Here is a 26,046-nt window from a genome sequence, read left to right as displayed (position 1 = left end):
AACAGCGTATGTTGTTTGCGGAACCAATTGGAAACAACAACATGATTCCGAAACATAGCTTATTTAATGGTTTCCAAACATGGGTTCCGAAGATGAGTGAAGTGTTGACATAATATTACATCAAACCAACGCAAAACAAAAAATGTCTTTAAAAAGATAATCTTCCTTGGTTATCTATGCTCAGAACATAAAAGGACCATTATGTTCGGTAACGTGACTTCTCGGACCCCATCATGTTATACATGCAATTATTGACATTCGCACGGCATCCTTAAAGGGCTTTTAAGTTTGAGCTGACAAGTTTTCCGCACAGGCTAACCAGGGAGGACACTTTCCGACCTAAACTGTATTTTCACTACGAATATATTTCCTTTATTGGAAAAACACCATATACTCAGAAAAGCGGAAAGTGTCGTCCCTAATTGGCCTGTGCCGACTTTACGAATATGCATTAAGCCCAGTTTCCCCAGGCTCGTGTAATACATGCAATACGTGTCAATGACGTGCTGCAGTTAATATGATGCTGGATCATCTAAACACTATGTTGAGTTGACCCACCATAATGTCATCTTACCAAAACTATCAGTTTATCTCAACAAAATGCAGTTTCTGCGTTCCCTGGAGGCGACTTGAATGAGTGTTTTTGTTGAAGCATCTTTCTCTAAACACATCTACTACGACTATGTATTGAGTCGCGTTCTTGGAAAACTTGGTTTAATGCATGTGCGTAAAGTGTCGTCCCAGATTAGCCTGTGCAGTCCGCACAGGCTAATCAGGGACGACACTTTCCGCCTAACCTTGATTTTCGGCAAGGAGGGACTTCCTTGAAACTAAAAATACCATAAAAGCGGAAAGTGTCGTCCCTGATTAGCCTGTGCGGACTGCACAGGCTAATCTGGGACGACACTTTACGCACATGCATTAAGCCCAATTTTCTCAGAACACGACTCTATTGGTTGTAGCTGAGCTAAGAATGTGTTCAGTTTTGAATATCGTACTGGTCGGTAATGACTGAATTCTGATAGTTTCTATTGTAGTTTACTTGCTTATGTTTACTGATGTCAATAAATTTGGAAAATTTGCTTTGTAATTTATCATCATAGTCCTTAATCTAAGACAATAATAAAAGTTACACGGAAGACGTTCGTTATTTGTGTTATTTTTGTACAGAATACATTTCCCAGTCGATTGATATTGCTGTTGTATGTTTTTGGATGTTCAGTTGCTTGATATGAAATCCATGAACATTTAAGCTTTTCTTTATATTAAGTTTGAATGTTTGTGGGCTTGGATTTGACGGTCACCTTGGTCTTTGGTTTTGAATCTTATTACCATGCTTATGTGTGCAACAGAGCTAAGTTTAGTGTCTGAATATTTTCGTAAAATTATACAGCGTGTGCATGTATTATAAACCGTATTGACATTAGTTTCGCCCTGAAGTTCGTTTCCTGTGCAGTCCGTTCCTTTTGCCAAGAACCATTAATTGGTGTCTATGATGGCGATATAAAGAACCCTCGCACAGCGGGAATTGAACCCGTGACTTCCCGTTTTCTAAGCGGACACCATATACACAACCGGTATTCCACTACGGCTGTCACGGCGTATCAACATTGAATGGACTTGGTCATCGACCTGTCTTCACGGATGCAAGTTTTTTTTATAACGAGTGATTTAAACATATAATTAAAAAACAATGCATGCATAAATAAACGTTAATGTTATTGTTTAGTCCTGTTCATGTAGAAATGTCATTGTGTGTGTGAGTATTTGCTATTGTAAACAACCGACATATTTCCAAACATTTTTAAATGCCGCTCGCTTTCCAATCATATCAGGAATAAAGTTGCAATCGTTTATTTCGCATTAATATTCGCTCTATATCTCGACTTTACTCGCTGCGAAATTTCTTAGCGGAATGACCTCATTACAGCTCCACTAAGAAAATTCGCGGGTAGTAAAGTCGAGATATAAACTGAATTTTAATACGAAATAAACGCAAATAATCTGTTTACTGATATGGAGGGAAAGTGAGCGTCATTTAAAATATAAAAAAGTAATAAAGTGTATTAAACGGCGAAAAATAACTGTCTAGGCATGGACGTCGCCATCTTCACCGAGCACGTTATTACCCCTTCTGTCCTTAGATTTGTGTTTAAACTTTTCGTTGGATTCAAATTTTTTGTTGGATCCATTTTTTATGTAAATTGCATTGAAAATCCCATTTCTTTCATATACTGTCATAAGCATGCAATCGGCATCTCATGTTTAGGAAACATAGACCTGGTAGAAAGTCGCATGTACTCAACAAGCAACAATATTTAACCATGAAAACAGTATTGAACATAAAAATATACAATTTGTTTTTATGATTATACAATTTAGTATAGAGTACTCAGACGTTACAGATTAATGATAATGACGTCAGAAGTCGTTGATATGATATAAATATGCGATATCGGACACCTGCATTTTATCAAGGTCACATAGTTGTCACCGGAAATTGCCAAGGAATGGCCTCCAAACATGGACACTAACATTGGAGTTACATGAATTATGTGAGCTGTTAATAGAAATAAAGGCTTCAAAAAGAAATTAATTAAAGCTGGTTGATATATTCTTTACTTACAAAAATGTTTGCATTACTGATTGGATTTGCTATATTTGAAGGTATAAACAACTATTGTCTATTTTGTCTAATATTTAATGTGGAATACTTCGGGGGAAAAACTAATTATTGACAGTATTTTGATTAAGTTCAAAATGTATTATGTTTAGATGTTTTGTATTTATAAAAAAAATCATAAATAAACGATATTCTAATAATGAGTTTTAAAACAATGGTGTAAAATAAGTTTAGATCCTTGGTGTAACTCCAAAAGTGGCACAAACATACAATTAACATTTACGTAAGTTTTCACAAATATATTCGCATTTTTTATTGCAACGGCTTCTAAATCATGTACATGCAGCAGATATGTTTTAATAAGTAACACGAGGTTGCGATGTTTTTGTTTTATTTCAAGAATGAAAGAAAAAGCGGTTTCTTTCTAACTATATGTCTTTTGAATGTATACGGCGACGAAAGGTTGTTGATGTAGTCAACAAAATTACCTTAACCCTTGTTATCTTTGCCTTTATGATATATTTATTGTTCCTTTATATGTCATGTAAACGTAATTATATATGTTTTATAGTTTTAAATAACTTGTGATCTAGTTACTTTTAAAATAATTGAGTCGTGTTCTGAGAAAACTGGGCATAATGTATTTGCGTAAAGTGTCGTCTCAGATAAGCCTATGCAGTCTGCACAGGCTAACCAGGGACGACACTTTCCGCCTAAATTGGATTTTTGCTAAGAAGCGACGTCATTTAAACGAAAAATGTCATAAAAGCAGAAAGTGTCGTCCCTGAGTAGCCTGTGTGGACTGCACAGGCTAATCTGGGACGACTCTTTACGCACATGCATTCTGCCCATTATGCTCAGAACGCGACTCATATATGTTTTATAGTTTGAAATAACGTTTGATCTGGTTACTTGTAAAATAATTGATATGAGCCTTTTTCTGGAAAAGAATGGATAAATGCATGTGCGTAAAAGTTTCATTCAATACACTTTTCGCTTTAATGGACTTTCGTTTCAAGAAAGTCTCTGCTTAAACTAACGAAAATCCAGTTTAGGCGGATAGCACAAACTAATCGAGGACGACACATTAGGCACATGAATTAAGCCCGGTGTTCCCTGGGACGACACATTAGGCACATGAATTAAGCCTGGTGTTCCCTGGGACGACACTTTAGGCACACGAATTAAGCCCGGTTTTCCCTGGGACGACACATGAATTAAGCCCGGTGTTCCCTGGGACGACACATAAGCCACATAAATTAAGCCCGGTGTTCCCTGGGACGACACATTAGGCACATGAATTAAGCCCGGTGTTCCCTGGGACGACACATTAGGCACATGAATTAAGCCCGGTGTTCCCTGGGACGACACATTAGGCACATGAATTAAGCCTGGTGTTCCCTGGGACGACACATTAGGCACATGAATTAAGCCCGGTGTTCCCTGGGACGACACATTAGGCACATGAATTAAGCCTGGTGTTCCCTGGGACGACACATTAGGCACATGAATTAAGCCCGGTGTTCCCTGGGACGACACATTATGCACATGAATTAAGCCCGGTGTTCCCTGGGACGACACATTAGGCACATGAATTAAGCCCGGTGTTCCCTGGGACGACACATTAGGCACATGAATTAAGCCCGGTGTTCTCTGGGACGACACATGAATTAAGCCCGGTGTTCCCTGGGACGACACATTAGGCACATGAATTAAGCCCGGTGTTCCCTGGGACGACACATTAGGCACATGAATTAAACCCGGTGTTCCCTGGGACGACACATTAGGCACATGAATTAAGCCCGGTGTTCCCTGGGACGACACATTAGGCACATGAATTAAGCCTGGTGTTCCCTGGGACGACACATTAGGCACATGAATTAAGCCCGGTGTTCCCTGGGACGACACATTATGCACATGAATTAAGCCCGGTGTTCCCTGGGACGACACATTAGGCACATGAATTAAGCCCGGTGTTCCCTGGGACGACACATTAGGCACATGAATTAAGCCCGGTGTTCTCTGGGACGACACATGAATTAAGCCCGGTGTTCCCTGGGACGACACATTAGGCACATGAATTAAGCCTGGTGTTCCCTGGGACGACACATTAGGCACATGAATTAAGCCCGGTGTTCCCTGGGACGACACATTAGGCACATGAATTAAGCCTGGTGTTCCCTGGGACGACACATTAGGCACATGAATTAAGCCTGGTGTTCCTTGGGACGACACATTAGGCACATGAATTAAGCCTGGTGTTCCCAGAGCAAGGCTCATATTTAGTTTGTTTACACACTTTTTTTGCTAAGTCCAACTGCAAAATGTTTGATATAGCCGTTAAATTGCGTGCGTGCGTCAAACGTCAAGTGCAAGCTGTACCTTCATTATACAATACACAATTGTTAGGCCTTTCTAGCAGTATATTTTCTAAATTAAGAGTATCATTTCATTAATATTCGGTCAATGGTTGATAATACATATGTATCTGTTTTAAACGCGCAATAAAATACATTGTAGATATTTTTATAATTACACCAAAGCTCTCGCGAGGAGACTTCGCGGGCTAGGGAATTAAATAATGCCAGTAAAATAATTATCGGTGAAATATAAATATAAGACCGTCATATGTATGCACGTAAAATCATGATTGGAGTTCGATTTTATGTAGGCGTGAGTTCGTGAATTGGCATCGTGTACATGTATATTGTATATTTCACCAATATGTTCACTGTTACTAGATAATTATATGATTGAAGAGTGGGAAAATGACTATAATATTCTTGTATTTAGTACGAAATACCATCGAATGCCTCTTTAAAGCAGCTTACCACATGTGTTCACTATGTGGAAAGATTGCAACGCCAGTAAAACCTGTGCACAAATTTCAACGTTCAAAGTCACGTTCATCTTGTAAATTAAAACAAATACCACACCATGATAACCGTGTTGAGAAGGCATGTCTCGAACAATACCGGTGCGTACGATAAGGTCAAGGTCACACTAAAACGTGAAATATGAAACACGGGCACGTGATGCACGTTATTAAATAATACAAATTTCTTGACAATAGTCCTCAACAGGCAGCTAGTATTAATAAAACATTTTTCAATTTCAGTTTCATGCTCAGTCGCTCTTCCGGGTGCCAACGAATACTACGGAAGTGCAGAAGATGACGACGATGTTCTCCCGCCCCAGTTTTCACGCCATGGCGCACTGTCGGCTGCAATCGGAACAACTGAAAGTCCACTGGAGAAGCTTCTCGATAAATTATACGGAAACGGCGGCTGGCGATCGCTTTTGACGGAATTTACCGAGCAAAATATCCCGACTACATACCTACCAGATGTTAAAGCAACGGAGCTTCCGCACAGTGCAAATGGATTTTACGGCGTTGAAATTTCTGGTCAAGCGTTCAACCGCCAAGCAAAACCGTCAACGCCAAAACCTCAGCCCCCAGCAAGACCGTTGCCCGCGGCTCACACAGGATTCTCGAAAACGTTCAACAAAATTATAGGTAGTCAGCAGCATACAGTCGATATACATGCCAATTCGAGAGTGGAGAAACCTGATGTGAACCCGCTGCCGGTCGGTTCCGGAGCGGCAAATATGTTCCTACAAGAGCAGGCCAGAGCGCAGACACAGGCTGTGGCGGCCGTAGCGGAAATACCGCCTACCTTGGAAACGAATGGCGGTAAACAGAATTCGCACAGCTCTCAACACGGGGAACCGCAAATACCGACACAAACTCAGAACTTCGAGATGGCAGCGCAGGTGTTCGATCCCAATGTGATCAATAGCCAACAGAACGCTTTCAGTCCGAACGAAGCGTTCAAAGGTTTTGTTACGCAGACAGGTTCAGAACCGCATGGCCGTGGGGGTAATTTAAACTTTAACCCCGACAAGGTCAATCAAATGAAAGACCCCGACAATTCGCTAGCTGGAAGCGTCTCTCAGACACCGCAGGGCACTTCCGGTGGGTATCGTTTCAACGCATACGAGGATGCTGAGAGACCTTCTTTTGACGCGACAGCATTAAATCAAGCTCTAATGACTTTCAACAAACCGAATATTCAGCCTGAAGCCTTCTTCCCGAACTATCGATCAAACTTTGTATCCGCACAGGCTCAGGCGGCGCAGACCTCCGATAAAGGGGTCACGCACGCTCCAGACGCGAACACAACCCCGAAAAAAGCCGCCAGTACGAAAGCAACCGAAGCGCCATCGATTCAGCGTAACCCCAGCGGAATGTTTGTCCCGGGAAGTCTGTACTCGGGAGGTGGGGGTCAAAACAACTTTTTCGTCGATCAGCAGAGCGGGATCGGGCAGATTGCTGGAAGCCCAGTCTTTTTGCGGACTATGCCTATGGGGAACCAAGCCTTTGATCCGAATCTCCTGAACTCCGGTCAATCAAACTTCAATCCTAATGCTCAGTCCTGGATTCGAACCCGCCGTGAAACAACAAAAGAAACCGATGATAATGGTAATGGCTTAACTACATTCCCCACGACGGCAGCTTCCCAAATAACCGTTTCACCGTCGGTGTCTCCTGAAGCCATGACTTTACAATCCACTACGAACACCGCTAGTGTAACCGCCACTACTGTGAAACCTATCACGACAACGACGATTACTTTGAATTTCACGTCACATTTCACAACGCCAGCAACGGTTATCTCTGGCAAAGCATCTGAATCTACCACCACTGTTGCTACCGCCGCGCCAGTCAGAGGCCAAAGTGGATTCGATCCTAACGAATTGAATGCGCAACAAGGACAATCATCGTTTATTCCCGGTCGCTTAACTTCCGGTGCCGTTTCCGAAAACGCATTCGGCCAGAGTCCAGTTGAGAGTAGTTCTAATGGTGGCTTCAATCCAAATCAGGCGTCGTTTGGAAGCAACACTTCAAACATGGGAAGCGGAAATGGCGGATTCGATCCGAATTCCATGTTCAATATGATGTCTAAAGCTATGGGCAACGGGTCTACGTCAGAAAATGGCAGTTCCGGCTCTTCGTTTGGAATAGGGCTCGGCACAAACAGCGGATTTGATCCGAATTCAGCCAATACAGGCTTTGGTTCAGTAGGCAGCGGAAATTATTTTGGATTAACCCAAAACGGAAATGATTCAGGCTCAGGCGCCCTGTCTGGGTACAATCCGTATGGGTCTAGTGGGGGATTTGGCGCCAACACGTTTGGAAATGCTGCGGCGGGGTCCGCCGGCGGTGATCTATACTCTTCCGCTTTCGACCCGAACAAAGCGAACCAAATGGCGATGAGCAATCCATACGTGCCTGACAATGACTCGGACATCAGTCAGATGATTGGGTACTTCCTAGGCGGGAGTTCCGGTGGTTCCGGCGGCGAAAACAGCGGAAGCGGAAATTCCCAAAGCGCCTATGGCTCAGCCTTCATTGGGGCGTTTAACCCCGATACGGTGAACAAAATGACATTTGACCCAGACGCATTCAACAAAGCGCATTTAAACTTTGATCCTTTAGAAATGCTGATGTCAAATCCGGGTATGGACAAAGCAACTCTTATGGCCGTCGGTGCGAAGTTCGATCCGGACAAGATAAACAGCGCCTACAGTCAGCAGTCATTCTCTCCAATTGACATGTTAGGTCGGAATCCCGGGATGGACAAAAACGTGTTATCAAACTTGAAATACGATCCGAATGATTCCGGTACTATGAACAATTCAGGTGTGAACGGAGCAACGTCATATAACAGCGGACAGCAAGGCGCATCATTCGACCCGGTGGACCTTATGTCGAGACTCATGCAGGGGGCGTCGGCATTTTATCCGGGAACTTCCGGCGCTCAGCAGCAAAACCGCGATCCTTCCGGAATGTTAAGTCTTCCCGGTGGAAATCCATCCGGCGGCGGTAATGTAGGCACCGGCGGGAACAGCTTTACTCCGGCACCGGTTCTAACGTCGTCCTCAGGCAAACCGGTTTCAAAAACGCACCTGATGATATCATCAACATCAGCGTTGACGTCACCTACACCAGCATTGACGTCATCAACACCAGCGTTGACGTCATCAACACAGGCAGCACTTACATCGAAGTTAGCTACGATAGACCCTGCGATGTCTACCACGACACAAGTTCTGTAACCACAATAAATGCATCAATAAAACTTTAATAACCTGAACATTTAACCTCAACATGGAACCACAAATCTTGGTGGATTTAATCGAGTCCGTGTTAATAATACACGCTGAAAATCCTGTTGTTGATTTTTTCTTCAGAGAAACATTTTCTGCTAACGTAGCTGTTGATGTCCATTAATAATGATTGCGTGACCAAACATAAAATATGCGTCGCTGTTGTTTGCATTTTCCGAATATACACCAACGTCTTCTTTCTGTTTGTTTCTATGTGAGCACCGCTCTAGGGAAAATGTGTTAAAATAACATTACTACTCAAAATCAACGAACATTTCGTACAATATTTCGTAAAATAAAGCTAAACAATTAAAAAGCACTGTTCCTTATGGCATTTGCCGAAATTTCAACGCTAGATGTGGTCTGGTAAAATAGATGTTTGTAAATAAAAAATGCTCGTTTTTATTATTGTTATGCATATTGAATTCCATTTTAATTTCCCGCAACAATATCTATTCATACGAAACATGAACACTAACATGGTGTTCGTGTGTCGTATGAATAGATATATTCGCGGGAAATTAAAATGGAATTAATTGTGTCACAGATAAATAAAAACGAGCATTTTGTATCAGCAACGATCTATGTAATCATACCACATCTAGCGTTGAAATTGTGGCAATTGCTATAAGGAACACTTATTGGCCTTCTACGCGGTTTTCTTAGAGATAAAAGAGCGAACTATATTTATATTTGATGTTGTGCTATGGTTGAAGTAAGCATACAAATCACAATAATCATCGTTACACTCATCAATTTCTGTATCATCGTTACGGTCATCATCACCTTTACCACTTGCATCGTCACTATTATCATAGTCACGGTCGTCATTATCATAGTCATGATCACCAATAGTTGCATCATCTTGACATTAAGCCGCATCGTGCGAAAATGAGTCGTATGTCATATGCGGCCAGCATAGCTACAGACCAATCTGACAGTAAAGCATGAGTTCATGGTTTCGTTAACGGACAGGGTAACTCCAGACCAGCCTGCGACAACATTTATTCTAAATCTAAGAATGGGTTGATGAATACGGGCCCATGTCTGAACAAAGACGGTTTTGTTTTTGTGTTGGATTATAGTGGGTAAATTCCATAAAGTGTAAGCCCTTTTACATACTCAAATAGGCCAATTAGATCCCATTATTTTAACCTGAGCTCTAAACCCGTGACTGATCGCTTTTACTTCAAATAAATGTTCTTATCAGTAGAAACAGCATGGCAACATCACGATATTATTCTTATCAGCGCGAAACTTCCTTGTTGGAGAAAGATTTAGAAACAGAATTGGAACTCTGAACAATCCTAATTAAAACTCAGATTCTACGAGGCGAAATTCTCAAAACAGAAGAAGATGTGGTTCCGAGCGCTTTGTCTTGCGCTCATCGTGCTGAGCACAAATGGATTCAAAATTCGTAAGTTGAATACTATTGTCCTTTCATTAAAAATTGTGTGTAAAAAACGAATTCAAATAAATTGTCGGACTTTTTTTTGCGAATGAAGGGACCAAGGGGTTTGACATTTTCAGGTTCACGTTTTCATCGGCGTCAGTCGGGAACGTTTGACCCCTCGAGCATGAATAGTCTCCCCTTCAGCGGTAATCCCTTCAACTCTCAACCGACGTACAACCAACAGAATTCCACCTCCGGTAATCAGACGCAGAGTGGTTCCCAGCCCTCAAACAATCCTTTTAACACACAGCCAAGCGCCGGTCAAATGAGCAACGCCGGATATAATTCCGGTGGAAGCGGTCAAAATTTGCCCGGAAGCGCTATGACGTCAAATCAAATGAGCGCGTCCGGTTTCAACTCTGGCTCTCCGATGTCCGGGAGCCAGTACGGAACCAACGGAAGTAGCTCCCCTATAGGGTACATGAACCCGAACATGAATATGAATCCTTTTGGACAGCCGACCGGAAATGGGTCAACGAGCACCGCGGGTTTTAATGGTGGCGGTCAATTTAACCCGGGAATGCTGGGGAGCATGTTCCCATCGCAAAATGGAAGTTTTAATCCGAATCAATTATTTGGCCGAAGTAAGTAGTCAATTAAATGTAAATCATAGAAAATGGAACAACTTACCGTCCAACTTGTCTCTGTGTTTGATGTGTTCTATACAGTCGTATATAGTACGAACTGCAACTCGTAACTGTAAGCACGAATATTTTTGAATTCCATTACAAACAATATGAGCCGCGCTCTGTGAAAAGAGGATATGATGAATGTGCGTACAGTATCGTCCCATATAAGCCTGTGCAGTCCGCACAGGCTAATCAGGGACGACACTTTCCGCCTACACTGGATTTACGCAGATAAGAGACTTTCTGTAAACGAAAAATATCATAAAAGCGAAAAGTGTCGTCCCTGATTAGCCTGTGCGGACTTCACAGGCTAATCTGGGACGCCACTTTACTCACATTCATTTAACCCCCTTTTCACAGAACACGGCCCATATAAGCCGCGCTCAAGGAAAACTAGGCTTAATGCATTTGAGTAAGTGTCGACACTTTCCGCCTAAACCAAGAAATGACTACCATTTAACGAAAAATAACATAAAAGCTTACTGCACATGCTTATCTGGGACGACACTTTAAGCACATGCATTAAACCCCGTTTTCACAGAGCGCGCCTCATATAGTAGTCTGTCCTGGAATTGGCCTTGCCGGTCTCGTGTTAGCTTAGCAGAGAGGTAAATTGTGGTTTTAGCTTATTTTGGGGGACAAAATAACATAATATACAATGGAAATGGGGTGTCTTAATTGACGAATCCTTACCGATGTATGTTTGCGGAATAATGGTTTCCTTATCAAGGATTTCTTAGAGTTAAAAAAACAATAGCATCTAAATAAGTCGAGTCAGTTGTGCTGTTGTTGTTTTAAACGCACTTACCAACAAACAGAATAAACTTCAAAAGTGCAATGATTAACAGAAATATAATCGGGTTAGTCAGAAATGTTTTCAAACAAAATATGCCGTAATGAATAAGAAATATCCGTAAATGTAATATTAAACCCATAAGCATTTTTTTCCAAAATTCTATCAAAGTATTGGATGAAAATGATTTAAATAATGACAATGAAGACAATATGTGCAATTAATATGCAAATGATAATGAATATATTGGTGATGCTAAGGATGAGAATGAGGAAGGGATTGCTGCTGCTGCTGTTGATGATCTCGATTATAAAAGTGATCAAGAAGATGATGACGACGACTATCGATCATTATCACTATTGACATTATTATTGATATTATTTTCATCATGATAATCAATGTTACTATTATTTATTTATTTGTTATCAGTATTTTTATAAATATCATTATTCAAATTGTTATTATTATTGTTATATAATAATTTATATTTCAGGGCACTTAGAACGTCGGCAGACCGTACCGCCAACATCAAGCTCCTCCTCTTCCTCCTCCTCCTCGTCTTCGTCGTCCTCGTCGAGTGGCAGCAGTTCCCCCGGCGGATCGCCGCCATTGGGAGGCACCAGTTCCGGTAGCTCGAGTTCCGGGCTGTCTCAAAACATGCAGCCGCCTTCCTCCTTCATTGATCCATCGCAGTTCATCAGTGGAGGGTGAGAGATTTCTTATGAATTCAAGTATTGATAATTAACAAGTGATTGTTTGTATATGGTCCATGCTCTGTTAAAAGGGGATTTAATGCGTGTTCGTAAAGGGTCGTCCCAGATAAGCGTGTGCAGTGTGCACACGCTAATCAGGGACGACACTTTACGCCTTAACTGTGCTTTTTGCTAAGAAGATACTATCTTTCAACAAAAAAATATCATACAAGCGGAAAGTGTCATACCATATTAGCCTGTGTGGTATGCACATGCTAATCTGGGAATGCACTGTACGCACATGCATTAAACCCCCTTTTAACAAGTCACGGTCCATATAAGTGCGAAATAAATCAACAGCTAGTAGAAAATCAACTACCTTCTAGATGTTAATATGGCAAATGAGTATCGATGGTAACTGATATATTTGAACATGGTGCATAATAATGCATTATATATTTATTCTCATAAGTAAACTTCGTATTCTTTTCTAGATGATAAATACAAATGTTATTACGTGAAAAGCAAATATCTTCCAAAACCATCAATTTTTATTGAAATATTGTTGGTTCAAACCTTTACTTTGAAAAATCATGGGATGAAACCATAATAGGCGGTATAAAGTCAGGTCCAAATTGTAGATTACATGTCTAATTGTAAAAAATAGAATTGCCTTGAATATAAATAATTTATTACAAATTACTCGCAAAACATACAAAGAAGGCGTGTCAAAGATAAAACATGTGAATAATTGACATTGTGTTCGACATGGTGCCTACAGGCATCAACGAGTGTTTGATAGATTTCAAGATCATCATCCCCAAAACAGGAAATGAGTCGCGTTCTGAGAAAACTGGGCATAATGCATGTGCGTAAAGTGTCGTCCCAGATTAGCCTGTGCAGTCCGCACAGGCTAATCAGGGACGACACTTTCCGCTTTTATGACAGTTTTCGTTTACATGAAGTCTCTTTGTAGCAAAAATCCAATTTAGGCGAAATGTGTCGTCCCTGATTAGACTGTGTGGACTGCACAGGCTTATCAGGAACGACACTTTACGCACATGCATTATGCCCAGTTTTCTCAGAACGCGACTCAAAAAGTTTATGTTATAATTATTGCAGAGGCGGCGGTAGCCCAAGCAGCAGCAGCGGTAGTGGCAGCAGCTCCGGAAGTTCCTCATCCAGCAGCTCGTCTGGCTCTTCCAGTAGCGGATCCTCTAGTGTGTGCCAGTATTTCCACATAATTATACTATAAGACAGACAGACAGACAGACAGACAGACAGACAGACAGACAGACAGACAGACAGACAGACAGACAGACAGACAGACAGACAGACAGACAGACAGACAGACAGACAGACAGACAGACAGACAGACAGACAGACAGACAGACAGACAGACAGACAGACAGACAGACAGACAGACAGACAGACAGACAGACAGACAGACAGACAGACAGACAGACAGACAGACAGACAGACAGACAGACAGACAGACAGACAGACAGACAGACAGACAGACAGACAGACAGACAGACAGACAGACAGACAGACAGACAGACAGACAGACAGACTGACTGACTTGACTGACTGACTGACTGACTGACTGACTGACTGACTGACTGACTGACTGACTGACTGACTGACTGACTGACTGACTGACTGACTGACTGACTGACTGACTGACTGACTGACTGACTGACTGTGACTGACTGACTGACTGACTGACTGACTGACTGACTGACTGACTGACTGACTGACTGACTGACTGACTGACTGACTGACTGACTGACTGATTGATTGATCGATCGATCACCTGGGTCTGCGCTGTTTGCATAAAGGAATTTCTGTAAGAAATATTCTAAATATAGAAATAAATATACTAGACATCCCTAATTTAGGAAATAAATTGATACAATTTAGAAGGATGGGAGAGTCCACTAGGCATAAATGGGTTAAAAGTAAAATCATTGAAGATCTGGAAGCATTTTCTTCGTATCTATCAAGGGATAAGACTGTCGCAAGTTTTGATCGCCATGGTATCTATCTCGCAATCCCTCATGAACGCAACTATATGTCAATCTCAATTCCTAAAACCATTAATACAGGTGGTTCAGTGCCCAGTTTCGACCCCAACAAGGTGAACCAGATCACAGCCAACTTCCTGGACCCGTCCAAGCTCCAGCTCGGACAGAGCGGCGGCGGCGGTTCAGGCTTCAACCCGGACCAGTTCAACTCTCAATCATTCAGCTTCTTCAACCCATCGGCTATGGTGGGGAAAAGACGAGGTAGTACGGTTCTTTTGCATTTTGTTTGATTAAGGGCTATAATGGCATTTGATTGACAAAACTTAGTGGAAATATAGTTTTACGGGAGAACACCGATATGCTATTTTGCTTGATTTGGTGCTGGTGGGGACATAATGCCGGAGGCATCAAAAACCTAGGATCTAATTTTTGCTCTTATACTTCAAAGTGTGAATATTCCACTTGCGGTTCCTTTACAACTCACATTTTTGAAATCTTAGCATATTCAAGTTTTTGCGACAGCAACAAGCCATTCTTTCGCCATTACATTTTTAACATTTTCATATTACTTCTAATATAATTTTTTTCCTAAAGATCGATAACTTACATCGCCTTGTACTAAATGAAATTACATTTTTTTAATGATTTTAGGCAAAGTAAAATGTGGGAACTATCGTCACGAATTTTTCAGTAGATTTGAAAATAGAGATAACAAGTAATGTATTGTCAAATCTTTCTTTAGCAAATGTTGTTAATATTGCAAGGTAAAAGCTATTGATATTAAAAGGTAAAATATGTGTTGTTATATGCATATATTGCTTGTGAACTCAACCCATACACGGGTGTTCACGGAGAAAAAATAACAACTGGGTAGAACGGTAAAAAAACACTCTCATTGACCATTGTCATTTTGATGCAGCTAATTACATAAGGCGCCAGTCGTCCCCCAGCGCTCCTAGCAGCAGCAGTAGTGGCAGCTCATCCGGAAGTTCCTCAAGTAGGTTCCAGTAGTTCAAGTGGATTGTACAAAATGGCTTAACGTCCACCTGTAACTGTGGCATACACATAAGGCGAAAAATTTGCATCGTTATTTACATATTAAGCAAAAATAAAGTTATGGATATTTTTCCGAAAAAAAAATAGCACTGAAGAAAGTAACGAGCACTGTTTGTAATTTTATGTCAACAACAGAATGTCGAATTCAATCACATAATTCAAGGGATCTTTTCAAGTTTTGGTAAATTGACAAAATTGAAAAAAGTTGTTTCAGATTCGCAAATTTTCGTTTTAGTTGTGATATTTTTGAGGAAACAGTAATACTGAACATTGACCATAATATAGCCATTATATGCATCTTTTGACGTTTTAAAAACCTGAAAATTATAAAGCGTTGCAACGCGAAACGATTGATTAATTTGGAGAGTTCTGTTGTTGTCGTTTTATTTTGTGAAACTACGAAGATTGCTTATATAAACTATAAAATACGTCTCTCATCCATACCTGGCAGGATGGCCGAGCGGTCTAATTGGTTTTTACTCCAGGACTCCGGGGGTCACTGGTTCGAGCCCTGCTGCGGGCTTCTTTTTTCCTTTTTTTTTAAATATTATTCTTGATTTTTTACTTGAATTTTTTAGATCCAATGTTTACACTTATCAATATAAAGCATTTAATGACAAACTTCAAAACATGCCAAAATCGGTGAAAAGGCCCCTTTAAAGAACTATTTTATTTTGCCTACGTAAGCGCTCTATATATGGCAATAACTAAGCCACCATTCACTGGGCCGATACAAACTTAGCAATTCATGTTGGGTATTGTCACAGCTTCATTTGGATTTCGTTCAATAAATGATGAATTTATATTTATAAACCTGTGTTTTTTACACGCCAATCCTTTCATTTACGATCGCAATGATAAATAAACCGCAATCCCTGACAGTTATGTTCGCAATTATGACTAAATAACAATTCCTGACAGTTATGTTCGCAATTATAACTATATAACAATTCCTCCCCGTTATGATCGCAATAACTATACAGCAATTCCTCACCGTTATGATCGTAATAATTAAGCAGCAATTCCGCAAAGTTATGAACGCAATCATAACTCTATTCTTATTCGATACACTTATGATAGCAATTATTACTTAATCGCAATGACACATAGTTTTGATCGCATTAACTTGATCGCAATTTATCACAGATATGACCGCAATAATAACTTTATCGCAATTTCTTACAGTCAATATCGCAGTAATATCTACATCACAATTCCACACATTGATCGCATTACGCAACCCCTGACGGTTTAGGTCGCAATAATATGCAAATAAATCTCAATCCGTAAACATAACTACAGGTGGCTCGATACCCAGTTTCGACCCCAACAAGGTGAACCAGATCACGGCCAACTTCCTTGACCCGTCAAAACTTCAGCTGGGACCAAGCGGCGGCGGCGGTGGAGGTTTCGACCCGGACCAGTTCAACTCGCAAACCTTCAACTTCTTCAACCCGTCAGCTTTATTGGGAAAAAGACGAGGTACTGAATATAAAAACATTGAGCCACGTCAAGTTTTTTTTCTTTTTTGTAGGGGCATTTTTATAAATTCTAGGCTAGACAAAACTTTGTGAACAATAAGTTTAATGGGGTAAATATCGGCAGATTATTTTTGTTCAATGCTTGATTTGGTACGGGAAATATGCCAGAGGCATGAGCAATCTTTAATCTATTTTTGGCGTATTTTTCCGTGTGTTAAAAGAAAGATAATGCCACCTGCCGTTTCTTTAACAATTCAAATGAGCCGCGTTCTGAAAAAAACTGGGCTTAATACAAGTGCGTAAAGTGTCGTCCCATATTAGCCTGTGCAATCCGCACAGGCTTATCAGGGACGACACTTTCTGCTTTAATGGTATTTTTAGTTTCAAGGAAGTCCCTCCTTACCGAAAATCAAGTTTAGGTGGAAAGTATCGTCCCTGATTAGCCTGTGCGGACTACACAGGCTAATCTTTGACGACACTTTACGCACATGCATTAAGCCCAGTTTTCTCAGAACGCGGCTCAAATATTTGAAATATCATCAGATTCAGGATTTTTGCAACAGCAACAGCCGAAACGAGCCATATTGTAGCCATTAAAATGTTCTTCCTATTCAACATTTCATTTAAAATAATAACTATAGACAATACATATGCGAGTTCGGCATTAAGTATATTACTTGAAAAACTCAACTACTTATATATTTGAGTCCCATTCTGGGCAAATGGGATTGTGTGCATGAGTTTGAAGTGTCGTCCCAAATAAGCCTTTGCAATCCAAAAAGGCTTATCAGGAACGACACATATTATAATATTTGTATCGGAAGAAGCTATAACGTTAATTGACAATTTTTCGTTTCGATGTAGTAAGCTACATAAGACGTCAAGCATCCCCAAGTGCACCTGGTGGTAGTTCCAGCAGCAGCAGCAGCAGCAGCAGCAGCGGCAGTAGCAGCAGCAGCGGATCCGGAAGTCCCCCAAAATACGACCCTAACAGCGTAAACCAAATTACCGGTAACTTTCTCGATCCCTCCTCTCAGAAGCTCGGGGCTAGCAACGGCGCTGCCGGCGGCTTTGACCCAGATCAGTTCAACACACAGAACTTTAATTTCTTTAACCCACAGTCGCAGTCGGGTGGTGGCGGCGGTGGCGGCAGCAGTAGCAGCGGGAGCGCACCGAAATTCGACGCTAACAAGGTCAATCAGTTGCAGACGAATTTCCTTGACCCATCCACGTCAAAGCTTGGTCAGAGCGGTGGAGCGGCTGGGGGGTTCGATCCCGACCAGTACAACTCTCAGACCTTCAACTTCTTTAACCCACAGGCGCAAGTTGGACGATAAAAGCAAGTCGGTGTTTACTGTAACGAAGAGAATGTAGGGAAATAAAGTGTTTGAAAACAAATGTTTTAACTGAAGTTCTGATATTTTTGTAATTATACAACGACAACAGGGTAAAAGAACGCACGTGGAATTAGTGCATACTATATACTATGGTTCAGCGCCCTTTATATATATATAGTTAAATAGCTTGCGATACATAAAATGGTTTATTCTGAAGCGAATTAACATAGGTAATCCAACGACAAGCACAATAAGTTTGGAATTAATTAATTATTTAAGTTTGGCAAAATATCTGTCAAGGCTGAGTTTAAACAACAAATGCATAGTAATCTTTTGTAAGAAATAAAACATTAACAAAAATTATACAATACAATTATGATAGCTTATATCCCCCGACCCCGGAAGGATGTGTTATAATAGGATCATGCCAACAAGATTCTCGAAAGAAACTCGTTGAGTGAGAGAATCTTCCGCCAAAAAGCGAATACATTTCTAAATAAACAATGAAATGCAACTTACTCAGCAGTGAGACAACAGGGTTAAAGAACGCACGTGGAATTAGAGCCTACTATACTATGGTTCAGCGCCCTTACGCGAGGGAATAATTTTCATGAAAACTCGTGTATGACGGATAATACGTATATATATATATCAATATAGTTAAATAGCTTGCGTTGGATAAAATGGTTTATTCTGAAGCGAATAAACATTAGTTGTTTCGGGAACATTATGAGAAAAAAAATTATTCCAAGCAATTTTCTAAAGTGCGGTTGTGTTGTGTTGTTTTTACTTAAGGAACATTGCTGTGGAAAAAATAAGGGAAAATAACTGAACATGAATATAACTTACAGAGTAAGTAATATCTTCTGTAAGCCCTCTATTGTCTCGAAATTCAAACATTTAAATGTTTAAAGGACTGTCCATTTAGTTTATACTTTCAAACACAAATCGCGACTGTTACGCTTAAACAAGATACATGTATAGCAACATTTGTCAGTAAAATGATGCAATAACTCGTACATAATGATGCAATAACTCGTACATAATTATACAGCTGAGACTTAGGAGGTCAAAATAAAATGAGGCTTGTTCTGAGAAAACTGGGCATAATGCATGTGCGTAAAGTGTCGTCCCAGATTAACCTGTATGTCCGCAGAAGCTAATCTGGGACGACACTTTAAGCTTTAATGACATTTTTCGTCTCTTCTTAACAAAAATCCAATTTAGGCGGAAAGTTTCGTCCCTGATTGTGCGGACTGCACATGCTAATCTGGGACGACACTTTACGCACACGCATTATGTCCAGTTTTCTTAGAACACGACTCAACTGTACAGCTCTCAGTATGGTCGTATAATGCTCTGTATTAAAAGGAATTGTTCACAGATTTTGGAATGTTTTATCACTTATATCAGTTATATGGTTTATACTTTTCAGGTTTTTCAATCGTTAAAATATGCATATAATGAATATTTTTAGCATGTAAAATGTTCAATATTATTGTCTCATCGCAAATGAAATAACCACAACGAAAATGTGCAAATCTGAAACATGTTTATGTCCCACACCGCTATAGTGGGGACATATTGTTTTTGCTTGTCTGTTGATTGGTTTGTTGTTTTAATTGTTTGTTTGTTCCAACTTTAACATTTTGCCATAACTTTTGCAATATTGTAGATAGCAACTTCTTATTTGGCATGCATGTGTATCTCATGGAGGTGCACATTTTGAGTGGTGAAAGGTCAAGGTCATCCTTCAAGGTCAAAGGTCAAATATATACGTTCAAAGCGGCGCAGTTGGGGACATAGTGTTTCTGACAATCACATATCTTTTTTTCTTCAATGTTGTCAATGTATCAAACCGAGAGCTTCACTGTCAATTTGAGATTATTACCACCAGAAAACATCAAGGATTGAAAGATGTGTCGAGATTAGTACCGTATTTTGATAAAGGTTAACATTTTTGCCATGATATTTCAGAATACTTCAATACTTTTGTTTAGAGCATACACTTTTACACAGAACAGCAGTCATTTTACACGTGACTTCCTATTGTAAAAATGAACTTGAAGGAATCGATATGGTTCTTGTGTGCAAAATATTGAATAATAAAAAGTTGTTGTTTGGAACTCAGTGACAATTGGTTTCTGCGCTAATTTAGTAAGGTATTAAAAAATACCTTACACAACCGTTTCTTTGGGTGGCTTAACACGTGCGCATGTGTTAATCACCATATCTTTTTAACTTTAAAACTTTAAATCCTTGATGTGTTTTAACGTGTGCACGTGAGGACTGTGTAATCGCATTTATCGCCATAGCTGTTTAACCCAGGTTTTAACATTTGATGACATTTACATAACGCAAGCAGACCCGAAATAATACACCTCATTCACTCCATCGGCTGATATTGGCATAATCCCCTGGAACATAAGCAACATCACCGTGTCTTTGTAGTATAGGATATAACACTGTTCAATGTAGGGAAATGTGGACATGACGTTTTAATACGGAATATAGTTTCACATTTAGGTCCAGTTACAATTACCATTACCACTATGTTCCATCCCCAATAGTTGTTTTTCGGAACTCTCCAGTCTGGGTTTTCCCGATATTTAAGCACGCGCGGTAGGTACAAACAAAAGCTGACTAGCATATTTTAAAATAGAGTGAATCAATAGTTTCTCTTATCGCTGAATAGTAAACACCACTTGTTTTGCTCAAACGTTCGTTATAGTTTATAAAAATACCATGATTTAATCATTTTTTTAGACGAACTTATCTCGATAGTTTTTAATTTGTAAGAATACTATGTAACACGATATAATGCTGCATCCGCCTACATGTACATGTAAACAGCTTCGGTCACGTAACTATGTCATTGCATATACTGTGCGTAGGCCTGGGCATACAGTTTTAATGGAAGTTTGTCAACGAAACTAGACATTGTATATATATTATACTATTCATTATTTTATTTAAAATCATACAGACAAGTACCAAACAGCAAAAACCTTACTGTCCGCAGTCAATTCGTAGTACTAGCACTAATATATCGTTCCATATCAGTTGGATATTTATATGTCTATTGATATAGCTGTATTATGATGCTTTTATTTAATCTAATCTAAAAAGTAAAGAAAATTATTCGCTAAAGACTAAGACCTTAAGATTAGAAGGCACATCACTAACGATCTGTACCATACATTACTTTGCATTGCTATATCTATAAAGCATGCCGAAAAAAAACACGAACATGAATATGTTTTTCAGGCGAAATATTGCATAGAGGCATGAAAAGCCGTTTTTAAAGGTTCCTTCGTTACCATACAGCTGACAAAGTCTGTTTTTCATGTCTTTTAAGGATGTTAGCTACTGGACCCATTCGTATAGGCGGCTGTACATCTGAACGGTGTATTTAGACTTGAATCATGCATTAAACGTCTGACATACATGTATATCAGTGTTAGATTTAGTATGTGTAATTATTATTAATATTAGTAATAGTAATAACAACAAAAGACTTGAATTGTGACTTTTTCTAAAAGAAATAATACTGTCGTTTAAATACTTATTATCCACTGGGTGAATATTTTATTTATAGGTTCCATTTATTGTCCATCTTCAACAATACTCTTAATGGTAGAAATTAACGGTATTATTTTCATAATAGCAGAAAACACGCTTAAAGCCGTTTTATGCTTTTACGAAGTAACTAATCCCCATGTAGTTGGTAACGGTATGTTGTCCGAATTCTTAATAGGTAATTTTCTTGATTGTTTTATAAAAAATGTCAAACGAAAATAAAATTAACCAACCATATGGAGCTAAATATATTTAAACTTAACTTAATAACAGTTACATTTAGTAGCTATATATGCAGAATAATTTTAAACGGTAAGTTATGGCTCTGTCCGTAATTTTGCAAGTCGACACCGTTACGAAGGAAATTTCATCTACCGCACGGGAATGATACGGGAATACTATGTTTTCCGAAAAGTAAACATTCTTTCAACCATTGGCGTCATAATGAAGCAATGAACAGAGCGTGAAACATATTAAAATAATCAAAAAGTTAGTAAAATATTGAACGTACTTTTATTCTGTGCCAACACCGTTCTTCCATTTTGTTTCTATTTCATTTTTTCTGTTCGTTAATTATTTTCAAATATTATGTTTTCTTAGATTCCACAAAAAATGTGTGCGTTTTGAGATTTTGAGACAAGTAGCATGCTGTTTGTGGATGATCAAATGCCTCAATGTCATCACCGTTACGTTCCACACCGTCACGTTGAATGAGAAACGGTGTTGACAACATCGTAACGGTGTGTGCAGATATATACACACAATATGGTGTGAATAAATTTCGTATTCATATCGCCGATTGTCTTTCAAACAACATCGCAAATTTTGCATGGAATTTATCAGATAAAAATGGAGAATGAATACAATTGGAATCAGGTCTTTCAGAATGCCTGAATGTCATCACCGTTACGTTCCACACCGTTACGCTGAACGAGAAACGGTGTTGACAACATCGAAACGGTGTGGACAAATATATAAACACAATTTGGTGTGAATAAAGTTCGTATTCATATCGCCGATTGTCTTTCAAACAACTTCGCAAACTTAACATGGAACTTATCAGACAAACAACAAAAAGGTCTTGTAAAAAACACGATGCGAATTAACAAGAATATGAAAGTATAAGATAATCTTTCCACACCGTTACAATTATGACAACAGTGTTACGCCGCAAAAAAGAAGACTTTTATATATATAATGTACAATTAAATTCAACAAAAACTGCAAACATGTTTTAGCATCATAAAGTCCTCAAAAAGGTGTCCAATGAAAGAAGAATTTAGTATATAAACAAGTAATGATGTACCCAACTGCCAATTATGTGTAAATATAATCGCAAGGAGAGAAACTCTATAAGAATTATTTCTTCCGTTTCAATCCTTTTCTGATAACTATTGTATTGTGTATTTTGATATATTGTACTTGCCAAAAAGAAATAAATATGTTTAAACTAATGATGTACCCAAACATTTTATAAAAAATCTTAAAGTTGTAACACATAATTAAAATGTATATTTACACCGTTACGCACTGTATGTTCTGATAAAGACACTTACGATTTTGGAATTTATGTAATAGCCATTCACAATCACTTTAGACAATGAAACAACGCAAAAAAATAATCATATAAATCAAGTTTAAATAAAAAACACCATCAAACAAGTATTTACGTCCGTAACGGTGTTATCTTCACAGCTTTTGTCGTGCGTCAAATAAGCCTTCATAATCGCGGTCTGGGTCACATTAGGTCGTGTCCAGCTTAGGTTGACGTCCGTCTGACATGTACGTAACTGATAAATGGTCTGTCGACACTGCTTCACTAATTGTGTTTTTGAATAATTTTGAATGTAGAATGGAACTTAATCCAATATTCACCCCACTACTGAATGGGAAGAAAATCGGAAAAACCCACATCGCGCGAGTTCCGAATTAAATATATTCCTCAAGACTTTCAAGTCAGTGCTGTGTCAGTAAATCGTCAGCGGCAGACGGAATGTACTATTAATAAACGCCTTATGTTGATAACACAGTATTGCTTTTAAGATATACAATAACACGAATTTAAGGAAAAGAAGTGAATGAAGACCTATCGGTAAATGCCATTTGTATTGCATTGTGAAAAAAACAACAACATCGAAATAGTTAAGTGTCCATGATAGAAGGAAAATCGTTTAATTATCTAGGCACACATGTGTGACGTACGCGGTCAGTCTGTCTGAAAATCTTTCCTGCAAGCAACGATAGGCTACTGACCTTTGAAGTTTGCTATTTATAATACAGTGTCACTTTAATTTTTATTCGGTAAACATTATGATACAATGTTCCATTTAAGAGACGCAATTGGATTTTAAAAGCCACGCGTCATGCGAAAATGAGTCTTATGCAATATGCTGACAGCGTAGCTCCATCCCAGTCTGCGCATCCGCGCAGTCTTATCGGGTTATGGACTCGAGCTTCGCTCTCAGCATATGACATTAAACCAATTTTCGCATGACGCGGATGTTACAGTTTTTAGTTGGTCGCGTAGCGTCCAGCTAATGTTGTTACTCAAAATTTCAGCTAATGTTGTTACTCAAAATTTTAAGTCGGTTCGGCTTATCTACGGAGAGCCTACTACCTGCCACACCCGCACGAGAGCTGTGTAATTTATGCAACAGGTTTGAGTTTTCCAACTACATGTATATTCATTCACAAATGGAAACATTATATGAATATCGTGTTAAATGTAATAGTTTCGAACGGAGCTTATATAGAAAAGAATCAATAAACAATGATTGTATTATACGTGTCGCGGAAGAGATTGTTTATGAATGATTGAAATAGTCCACTTTCTGCTGCGTTTTCATGACGAAGTATTTTTGCTCAGCCCATTCATAATATGAGGCTATTAATAGATGCGGCTGCAGATAAACAACGGAGAGTCCAATTGCACGGGTGATAACAACGGTATAAGGTTACGCTTGTTAATCTGAGCCTATTAAAGCGGGTATATACGATTTTGTCAAATATTTATGAATTTATATAAAATGTGTAAAACAATATTATATATATATTTCAATATAAATTAAAATAAAAGTTAAGAAGAACATGTGTCAAAAAAGCGAAATAAGCCAGATATTTAATTCTGAAATTGAAAACGGCTGTACAGCCGAATTCGCCAGCATGTATACCATACATGTACGATGTGAATCTAAACTTAGTTTAACGGTATATTTGAATTCCCGCAACGATATCTATTCATACGACACACGAACACTAACTCCGATCCTTATACAAAGACGAATGCTTCGGTTATTGTAGGAAAATATGTACGTCACAATCGGCTCGGGGCGCTAATTTGTCTTTGCTGCATTTTATGAAATTCGGCTTTAATGTATAATTTTTCTTTCCCATTTTATGTTATTGTAACATATTTTATCAATATATTACAATTAAACACATATAAAAAATCGTATATACCCGCTTTAATAGATTCGGGAAAACAACGCAATTGTATAAGGTTATGCTTGTTTATATTCTCAATTTATAAAACGTTGAACATGAGTTCAACAATAACATCAGGGATACGATAGAAAACAACAAAATGCTTCATAATCGCTAAAACCGTATATAACAAACAATTAAATATAAAACGAATAATCTGTTTCGTAACCTCGTTCATACTTCTACAGAGGGATTTCTGGGAACGTTCTTTTGTTCTCAACAGATAGCTGCGATCTTTTGTATTTACGGGTGCTAACAACGCAATAGTAGAAGGTAAAGCTTGTTTATATTCACAGTTCTCAATTTATAAAGCGTTGGACACGGGTTCACCAATTACTACAGGAATGCTATAGACAACCTCAAAAATGCTTTATAATCGCTAAAACCGAAAGCGACTAAATAGAACAAGAAATATATTTTTAAAATGTAGTCGACGTAAACGCTGACTTTGAAATAAAGTTTGCAGTTTAGTTTTCTAAATAAATAAATAAAATGAAAACAAAAGTTTAAATATTGTGGGTTTTTTTTCATTTATTGTTTGCATAATCACCGCATGAAATGTGTGTTGTCAGTGTCAACCCACACATTAGTGTAAGAAGATAAAAAAAAACTACGGGAGTGTACATCATATGTGTCTTCACATGCCTTTTTATGAGTACCGGGTATATTTCTTTACTATCGAAATATATCGTATGTTAATGTTTGATTTAAACGCAGTTTTA

At 39.0% G+C, this 26,046-nt stretch overlaps 2 protein-coding genes across 3 annotated transcripts; both read left to right on the top strand.

Annotated features, from left to right (window-relative positions):
• Positions 1 to 2,497: 2,497 nt before the first annotated feature.
• Positions 2,498 to 8,957, top strand: LOC127871356 (uncharacterized). The gene is made up of 2 exons (XM_052414165.1): positions 2,498 to 2,667; positions 5,742 to 8,957. The coding sequence occupies exons 1-2, from the start codon at positions 2,631 to 2,633 to the stop codon at positions 8,741 to 8,743; spliced, it is 3,039 nt and encodes a 1,012-aa protein (XP_052270125.1). The 5' UTR covers positions 2,498 to 2,630; the 3' UTR covers positions 8,744 to 8,957.
• A 1,086-nt stretch (positions 8,958 to 10,043) lies between these two features.
• Positions 10,044 to 18,323, top strand: LOC127871364 (uncharacterized protein DDB_G0271670-like). Of its 2 annotated transcripts, XM_052414180.1 has the most exons (8): positions 10,044 to 10,211; positions 10,325 to 10,831; positions 12,163 to 12,376; positions 13,484 to 13,581; positions 14,470 to 14,649; positions 15,308 to 15,385; positions 16,747 to 16,926; positions 17,790 to 18,323. In XM_052414180.1, the coding sequence occupies exons 1-8, from the start codon at positions 10,151 to 10,153 to the stop codon at positions 18,260 to 18,262; spliced, it is 1,791 nt and encodes a 596-aa protein (XP_052270140.1). In that variant the 5' UTR covers positions 10,044 to 10,150; the 3' UTR covers positions 18,263 to 18,323. The 2 variants fall into 2 exon arrangements, with proteins under 2 accessions (XP_052270140.1, XP_052270141.1); XM_052414181.1 differs by lacking the exon at positions 10,325 to 10,831.
• Positions 18,324 to 26,046: the final 7,723 nt, after the last annotated feature.

This window comes from Dreissena polymorpha, chromosome 3 (genome assembly GCF_020536995.1).
Source record: "Dreissena polymorpha isolate Duluth1 chromosome 3, UMN_Dpol_1.0, whole genome shotgun sequence".
Classification (NCBI taxonomy): domain Eukaryota; kingdom Metazoa; phylum Mollusca; class Bivalvia; order Myida; family Dreissenidae; genus Dreissena; species Dreissena polymorpha.
The sequence above is the reverse complement of the archived record's forward strand: the minus strand, read 5'-3'. Positions and strand labels throughout refer to the sequence as shown.